We start from the raw sequence: 8,665 nt of genomic DNA on the forward strand, positions 1-8,665 counted from the left end.
ATAATTATAATTGCTGTTTACTAGGTGCCAAGCACTGCTCTAAGTTATTCAGTGTGACATCACACTTAATCCTCATACCCCAATAAGACGCTGTTCTATTTTCATTCTATAGATGAGGAAACTGAGACATAGAGAGGTTGAGTAACTTGTCTATAGTTCTAAGGCTAGAAAGTGGTGGAGCTGCGATTTGAACCCAAGTAATCCAATTTCAGAGCTCATATTTCATAAGTATGAAGGAATCAGTGTCCTACGAATACAGGTCAGTATTCTGGCCCCATTCTCCACTGGAGTTGAGGGTGTGGGATACCACCCAAGAGATATCCCTCTTTGTTCACCACCTGAGCGCTGTATTTTCTTCGACCCTTGTACACCCTCCCGAAAGAGCCTTCTCCAATCATCTCCAACACGTGGTACTTTTCCATGACAGAGATTTCAGGATCCCTCAGAAGGAGATAGAGATGGTGGTGAAGGGCTACAGCTCCAGGGACAGTTCCACACATCTGGGAGGCCTGGTTCGGGCATGGAAGAAAGGTTAACGTTAGCCGCCTTGCCTTTTCCTTTTTTTTCGTAACAATCCAGGCCTCATAAATAAGGTAGGGTAGAGAATGGAAAGATGAGATCTTGGAGCAGAGTGCCTTCCGCAATCCTCCCTCCTTTTCTCTTCCTGTCTCCCAACCCAACCTTGTTCCCACCTGACCCCGTGTCCCCCTTCCCCCTCCACCCAGCCTTGCCCACCCGACCACTGCCCCCTTCACCCAGCCTCTCCCCCTCACCCCACCCTCTCCACCCAGCCTCACCCACCCGACCCCGACCCCCTCCATCCAGCCTCGCCCACCGACCCCGCCCCTTCCAGCCACCCCAAAGTTCCTGCCACTGACAACCTCCTCAGCACCCCCGCCCACACCCTCGGCCCGCCGGCTTAGCGGACAGGAGCGCCTCTCTTACCCCAAGCCTACGAGCTTCAAGCTCTTCAGGCCGAGGGACGCCGGCCCTGGCCTTCAGCCCCGCCCCTTCTAGGTGCCTTCGTATTTTGCCTGACTTATCGTTCTTATCGTGGGACTTATCGTCCCACCCCCACTGCCCGTCTCCTTAGACTCACATCGTTACCAATTTTACTCGCTAGAACTGGTCAGAGGTTCGGAGGAATAGGCGTTCAGGGGTGTGGGAGAGACGGTGGGCCGCCCATAGGCACTTCCTAGGGCATTTCCCAACCATCCCTTGGCCCTCAGGACCATCTAAGGACCGGGAGTCTGAGGTTGCCTAGAAACGGCCGAGAGCTACTCTCCCGCCCCTGCTTTACTTTCCGCCTCCGACTGCCAGGAGGCTGTTTCCGGTTCCGGTTGCGGGCCGCAGAAGACATGGCGGCGTCTGCGTCGGCAGCTGCAGGGGAGGAGGACTGGTAACTTTGGGGTCATGGGCTTTGGAGGACCGCCTGGATCCGGTCCGGGGGACTAGCGGCAGCCGCGGACGGTCCGTACGGCGGGCGCGTGGGGCGGGGCGAGGGATGAGGGATGGCAGAGACGCTTACATCTCTTCCTAAGAGTTCTGGACTGGGGAGCGGGTGGGTGGAGGGGCACTGGTCTGACCCGGAGGAGACCGCATCAGCGCCGACCTGGCTAGTTCGGGCCGCGCCTTATCCGGTTCGATCCTCCGGCTTCACCCCGTCCCATTCTCGCCTTCTGAAGTGGATTTGCTCAGGGTCCCGGGGGATGCCTGTTTATCAGATCTCCGCCCCCCTCTCCGTCCCTCTTACTTCCCAGAACCAATGTCCTCCAATTCCCGTCCCCCTTTCCCCTCGGATCAGACTATTTCCTTTGAGGCTTTCCTCAACCTTCTCCCTTCCCGACAGCACTAATGAGGCTGTTGTCTGAATAAAGCTTTACACCTCACGGAAAGCGCTCCTAGTCCTTCTCTCAAGTATTCGTCACAAGGGACCAGAACATGGAAGGACTGTGGGATTTGGAAATAGATAAATGTGGGTTCACATCATATTTTATTAGCTGTGTGATGCTGACCAGGCCCCCTAGCTTCTATGAGTCAGTGTCCTTAGCTGTAAAAAAAAAAAAAAAAAAAAAAAAGTGGGTGTGACATCCACCTCAGAGAAGGATCTGAGAGGATCAAGATGGATTTGTAACATACCTAAGCCTCCTTTTCATTAATAACTCTGAGGTGTAGGCACCTGAGGAGACTAAATGAGGCCTGAAGAGGTAAAATGAGCTGCCAAAAGGTACATAGTTATGACTAGGAATCCAGGTTGTCAGACTCCAAACCTTAGGTTCTTAGTTCTAGGACATTGTACAGTTCCACCTCCCCCCCTTTTTTTTTTTTCGGTTCTCGGGCCTCTCTCACCGTTGTGGCCTCTCCCGTTGTGGAGCACAGGCTCCGGACGCGCAGGCTCAGTGGCCACGGCTCACGGGCCCAGCCGCTCCGCGGCATGTGGGATCTTCCCAGACCAGGGCACGAACCCGTGTCCCCTGCATCGGCAGGCGGACTCTCAACCACTGCGCCATCAGGGAAGCCCTCCCGTTTTTATTGTCACCATCTTACCACCATCCCATTCCATATTTCACACCCAGGGCCCAAGTCACAGGTCGGGTGGGTGAAGTATTGAAGGGCTTCTTGATGGAGGCTACACCTCAGTGTTTCATTGGTTCAGGGAGCCCAGCCAGTGCTGGCCTGTTTTGAGACCATGCAGACTTGCTGTTTTCAACCTATTCAGGGGAATTTAAGATTCTGAGAGGACACGTTGTGCCTTGGTGAGGGCCGTAATGATTGTACAGCCAGCCTGCAGTGCTCTAAGACTCCAATGCTCATGTCAATCAGAAGTACTCAACTGTTACCTACGTTATCTATTTTATATTTTCACGTGTCTGCCTAAGACTTAAAAAGACTTTAAAAATTTTTGAGAATCACTCTCTATATATACACATTCACATGTATACACACACAAACACACACACACGTATGTCACACTAGGGCAGCCCTGCTCTTGGTGAAGAAGGGGCAATATAAGAAAGCAAACCAAGCATGTATCTTTCCATGTATTATCTGGGTAAAGGTGTGGCCTCAAGCCAATAACTCATCTTCAGTGGCATTACAACTGCTCTTTCTGTGATTAAACATGTGTGTCCTCTGAGGGATGGCAGAGACACTGACATCTCTTCCTAAGAGAGTTCTGGACTGGGGAGCGGGTGGGTGGAGGGGCCACTGGATCCTGACCTGCACAAGTTGATCTAGATCAGTCAGACAGCAGGGATCATAAATACATTGAATATTAACTACAACCTCTCTTTCCTTTTAAGGGAGAAGGTTAATACAAATAGGAAAAAAAAAGAACACAGACTAGCTACTATGGCCAAGATACTATTAGGCACTTGACATAAACAAATCACCTTTCATCCTCACGATAACTGTGGAGAGTGGGTGGTAATATCTATATGTGATGGACAGGGTAATTCAGGCTTACAGATATAAGTAACTACTCAGATCACATAGCTGGTAAGTGATTGGTACCTGTTACTCATTCCAAGGCTGATGGCTCTTCCACTACAGCACAGCCTTTACAGCATGTAGATCTGTTCTGTTCAGGTTGGTATCTCCTTTGAGGAGGTTTACAGTGACTGGTATTGGCAGTGTGTGTAGACACTGGGATCCATGAACGGTGTAGGGAAAGCCAGGAGTGGTATTGGTAACCTTAATGCTAATCAATAGATGTCATATTTCTGGGTCAGAGAGATGGCCACTAAGGAACAACCAACAGTACAATGAAACTTAAACAGGGAGTCAGGAAACCTAGCTTGCATCTCAGTCCTGCCTCAAGCCTTGAGATTTGGGCTAGTCTTTTCACCTTGGGAATCTGTTTCCTCATCTATTGGCAGAAATGATGTGTAAAACTGATTCCTGTGCTTTCTACCTGGCCACTTGACAAATTAAGGAAACATGTTTCCCCCATTTTTATGGAGGTTAGCAAGAGAATGCACTCATGCAGATTGCCAGCACTCATGCAGATTGCCATTTTTCTACAAAGCCAGCCTTCATTGGCCTTAGTAGGCTTTAATAGGGAGAGTTGTAATGGTAAGTCAATCTCCCCTGTCTCTCTAGGGTCCTTCCCTCTGAAGTTGAAGTGTTAGAGTCTATCTATCTGGATGAACTACAGGTGGTCAAAGGAAATGGCAGGTACGTATTCAACTAGAGGTGGGCAGGAATCCCCTTGGTAGTAAGAGGATTCCATGTGGTATCTGTGGGCCTTGATTTGAGATAATATTTCTGTCATGTAGACAGTCTATTCCTTTAATCACCCCAAAGAAAGAGCCTGATGCTCACTTCCTCTGCCCGCTTTACTCTCTCACCCCCATCCTCCCCAGCTCTCAAGTCCCTGCCCAGTCACATCCCAGGTCTCCACTTCATCCACCTGCAGATCATCATCATGGGAGATCTGCATCACCCTGCACCCCGCCACTGCAGAAGACCAGGATTCACAGTATGTCTGCTTCACTCTGGTGCTTCGGGTCCCAGCACAGGTGAGGCCTCTACTTTATGGCAGCAAAGGGAGGAAGGGGAGAGGCCTTGGGGTGGAGTGCATTAGCAGTAGCGTGGTATTTTCTCTCTCTAGTATCCCCACGCGGTGCCACAGATCTCTATCCGTAACCCCCGAGGACTCTCAGATGAACAGATCCACAAGTAAGTCGGGCTGGGCAGGGAAAATTTGGGATACAGCTCAGTCTGGTGAGGGAAGGGGGCAGGCCTAATGTTTGCTTTGCCCTCTCCCCACAGGATCTCACAGGCGCTGAGCCACATGGCTGAGGCTGGGCTGGGTACTGCCATGCTCTATGAACTCATCGAGGTGAGAGGTGTGCTAGCCTGGGGAAATGTCCTTACCTTCCAGGTAGAGCAGTTTCTTTCAAGGGAGGCCATGGGCCTAGAATCTTAAATATGTCTGGAGACATTCATTTAGTTCTTGTTCAGGTAAGCCTAAACTGCTCCAGAAAGGTGAGACTCTCTTCTGTTCCAAAAAATCTCCCCAAAGACAGTTCCATAGCTTCTCCAAGTTGCCTATTCCAGCATCGTGACAGAAAATTTTTTTCCTCTTTAACTTGAATTTTTCGTGCTTCATTATCAGTGCATTTCAGTTGCCAATGCCAAGTTCTCTTGGCATTGGCAACTGAAAATGGCAAGAGATCTTGCCTGGAGGGTCTAGCCATAAATGAACATTTGAAAGCTAGTCTGTCATTGGAGCTGACTAGAAAAAGTCATGGTTCTTTTCCTCAAAGAGTTTCTACCCTAGTAAAGGAAACGACCCACATGAAACTATGCCTAGAGCTACAAGTTAATATACAAAGCTAACTTTTGTTGTTTGAGATCAAAAATACAAATACAGTCTTGTTTTCCTCTACTTTGAGTTTTTAAGAAAAATGTTCAGAAAAGAATGAAGGTGGGTGGCCTGGAGTCAGAGTGGGCATAGACTACTGTAGCATTTCTAAGTCAGGCCTCCACGATGCAGCTTTGAACTTTGTGGAATTCCAGAGTATTAGCTATTAAACAACAGTGCAGATGCGTATTTCATAGCTCAACCTGATGCCTTTTGAATTCTCTGTCCGTTTGGGGTGTCCATGCCTTCACTTTCTTTCTGAAAGCTGACTCCAGAACAGGCTCATTGAGGGAGTGATATTCAAAGGGGGATAACCAGGAAAGGCCTCCCAGAAGATGTGAGTTTTAATTGAACATTTTTTTCTCTCGAAGGTGTTTTAAAAGTAACAAGATGTGTTAAAAGTGACTTAATGAGTGGAAAAACAATTAAATTGGATTTTGAAGCTGGGTAGATTGGAGGGGAGGGGTGTGAGCATGGAGGAGGATTGATTCCAAGCAGAGGGAGCATCACCAAGACAGAAATGCATGAACAGAAGGCAAACTGGCTCGGTGGGAGGCGGCCCGCCAGTCACTCCTGGGAGTAGTCAACAAGCTTCACTCACAGTTCTGGCTCCTGCCTCCCTATTTGAACAGTGTCTTCTCTCTTCTCAGAAAGGGAAGGAAATTCTCACAGATAACAACATCCCCCATGGCCAGTGCGTCATCTGCCTCTATGGTTTCCAGGTGGGTTACTCTCTTGGGACCTGGGGGTCGGCTGTGACAGACAGTGGAGGGCTCGGGGCGAGCTCTGACACAGTGCCTTACCCTCCAGGAGAAGGAGGCCTTTACCAAAACCACCTGTTACCACTACTTCCACTGCCACTGCCTGGCTCGGTACATCCAGCACATGGAGCAGGAGCTGCAGGCCCAGGGGCGGGAGCAGGAACGGGAATGGCAGCACGCCGCAACCAAACAGGTTGACCTGCTGGCCCTGCTCGCTTGACCTCATGCCCTCTTCTACCCCTCCGCTCCAGGGCTGCCTTAGCCTTTTCAGGGTCATAGGTACCTCTGAGATTAACGAAAGCTCACCTTTGTCCAGGAAAAAGGGGCATCCTTATACATACACGTAAGCATATTGCACACAGTTTCAGAGGGTTCCCAGACCTCTAGTTAGGCAGCCCCTGCTTTGCTCCCCCTCACTGCTGAACAGGTATTCCTGTGCCCCTCCGTCCCAGCCCTCTACAGATGAGGCTGGGCAGCTGGCAAGCACCCTAGGCTGGGAAGCAGGGGTGCGATTTCACCTCTCTTTTCAGAAGGCCGTTGGTGTGCAGTGCCCGGTGTGCAGAGAGCCACTCGTGTACGATCTCGCCTCGCTGAAAGCAGCCCCTGAACCCCAGCAGCCCGTGGTAAGACAATTCGCTGCTAATCTGAGCCAAGAATAATGGCATCTTGTCTGCTTTGAATGGGGTCTCTGGAATTGGCCTCAAGCTGCCTGGGCCCTCTCTGTAAAGCCATGGCCCCCAGCAGAAGTCCAAAACTCTGTTCGGGAGCCCAATCTGAGGGATAAAACCAAGAACCTTGAGCAGATCTCCTGAGGCAGTCCTAGAAGAGCCGGGGTTTCGAGTCTGCCTTATCCTGTTGATTCTTCTCTCCGTGCCACTCTGCTCCTTTCCCTCCAGGAGCTGTACCAGCCCGATGCAGAGAGCTTGCGCCAGCAAGAAGAGCGCAAGAGGCTCTACCAGAGACAGCAGGAGAGGGGGGGCATCATTGACCTTGAGGCTGAGCGTAACCGGTACTTCATCAGCCTCCAGCAGGTGAGGGAAGGGTTTCCCACTCCTCCCCTGATGACACCAACCTTCCTACCAACACCCCTCTGCCGTGGCCCTCGGGTGAGCTTTGTTCTACCCTGGGAGGTTATAGGCTGATGGCGGTCGGCTCAGATTCTAGGTGAGGGGCCTGCGGTTCCCCGCTTTGAGGAACTGCATCCCCTTCACTGCATCTGCTCACTTCCTTCTAGCCTCCTGCCCCTTTGGAACCCGAGTCAGCTGTAGATGCCTCTGGAGGATCCCACCCACCCAGTACCCTTGCCACAGAACAGTCCACCTCATCAACTGCTCAGACCACCCTGTCAGCTCCTCTGCCTGTGGCCTCCCAGTACACATGTGAGAAGATTCCAGGGGCTGGGCCAAATCAGCAAAAGCTGGGCGAGACCCAGAAAGCTATGCTAGATCCTCCCCGGGCCAGTCGAGGTCCCTGGAGACAAGCCGAACGGAGGCATCTAAAAGGAGGGGAGTGCAATGCCCTCAAAGGTACCAGTCACACCCAGGAACTGCCACCTCCTGAGGGGCCCCTCAAGGAGCCTATGGACCTAAAGCCAGAGTCCCGTAACCAAGGGGTTGAAGGTCCTCCCCAAGAAAAGGGGCATGGCAACTGGCAGGGTCCCCCGCCCCGCAGGACTCGCGACTGTGCCCGCTGGGAGCGCTCCAAGGGTCGGACACCGGCTTCTTCCTACCGCCACCTGCCTCGGGGTCGGGGAGCCTACCGGCCTGGTCCTCGAAGGGAGCCCGTGAGCCTCGAACCGGAGGATGGTTCCTAGCAGTACTGTGGGGGGTGGGGGGGGGACAATAAAGAGATTGGCCTTGTTTGGCTTTCCTTACTCAGTAGTGCCTAGCCTGTGAAGTATAGATCTCTTTCTAAATTCCCAGCAAGACGAGCATGGCAGAGTAGCCACAATATTGCTCTGAAGTCTGTTCTCCCAAGAAATCGGGGTCTGGATAAAGAGGAGTCTGACATCTCAGCTAGTATAGTGGATTCCAAGGAAAACTAGTGGAGGCCAACATTTAAGAAGAATATGCATAGGCTTCCCTGGTGGCACAGTGGTTGAGAGTCCCCCTGCCGATGCAGGGGACACAGGTTCATGCCCCGGGCTGGGAGGATCCCACATGCCGCAGAGCGGCTGGGCCCGTGAGCCATGGCCGCTGGGCCTGCGGGTCTGGAGCCTGTGCTCCGCAACGGGAGAGGCCACAACAGTGAGAGGCCCACGTACCACAAAAAAAAAAAAGAATATGCAGGACCCACAACCCAGTGTGCATACAACCACATCTTATCTATCTGTCTATACTTGAATATCTTGAGGTGGAGGATGGTACTTTCCTGTTTACTACAGTCTCTCTTCTGCCCCCTTTGTCTAAGGCAGGCTGTGCCCCCAGCATTTGCATATGTGGACACCTGATGGCCCCTGAAGGCATCTGTGTTTATAGCCCCTGCTTTTTCCTCAAGTGCCAACATCAGAAGGTAGGAGGGAGGTCAGAGAACGCAG

At 51.6% G+C, this 8,665-nt stretch overlaps 2 protein-coding genes across 7 annotated transcripts in view; one reads left to right on the forward strand and one right to left on the reverse strand.

Annotated features, from left to right (window-relative positions):
* Positions 1 to 1,060, reverse strand: part of STK36 (serine/threonine kinase 36) — a 30,655-nt gene extending 29,595 nt beyond the window's left edge. For 2 of the 3 annotated variants that reach the window (XM_060152097.1, XM_060152096.1), the window contains exons 1-2: positions 946 to 1,060; positions 339 to 509 (exon numbers count right to left, since the gene is read on the reverse strand). In XM_060152097.1, coding sequence (XP_060008080.1) covers positions 339 to 500 — 162 coding nt within the window. In that variant the 5' untranslated portion in view covers positions 501 to 509; positions 946 to 1,060. Of the gene's footprint in view, positions 1 to 338; positions 510 to 945 lie in introns of those variants that run through there. The other variant, XM_060152098.1, reaches the window with a different exon arrangement.
* Positions 1,061 to 1,344: 284 nt separating this feature from the next.
* RNF25 (ring finger protein 25) lies at positions 1,345 to 7,958 on the forward strand. Of its 4 annotated transcripts, none has more exons than XM_060152101.1 (10): positions 1,345 to 1,399; positions 4,102 to 4,176; positions 4,418 to 4,520; positions 4,613 to 4,680; positions 4,774 to 4,843; positions 6,019 to 6,090; positions 6,179 to 6,322; positions 6,660 to 6,752; positions 7,026 to 7,160; positions 7,364 to 7,958. In XM_060152101.1, exons 1-10 carry the CDS (start codon positions 1,359 to 1,361, stop codon positions 7,940 to 7,942), a joined length of 1,380 nt encoding a protein of 459 aa, XP_060008084.1. In that variant the 5' UTR covers positions 1,345 to 1,358; the 3' UTR covers positions 7,943 to 7,958. The 4 variants fall into 4 exon arrangements, with proteins under 4 accessions (XP_060008084.1, XP_060008085.1, XP_060008086.1 ...); XM_060152102.1 differs by having other exon boundaries at positions 6,663 to 6,752; XM_060152103.1 differs by lacking the exon at positions 6,179 to 6,322.
* Positions 7,959 to 8,665: the final 707 nt, after the last annotated feature.

This window comes from Lagenorhynchus albirostris, chromosome 6, assembly GCF_949774975.1.
Source record: "Lagenorhynchus albirostris chromosome 6, mLagAlb1.1, whole genome shotgun sequence".
Lineage (NCBI taxonomy): Eukaryota > Metazoa > Chordata > Mammalia > Artiodactyla > Delphinidae > Lagenorhynchus > Lagenorhynchus albirostris.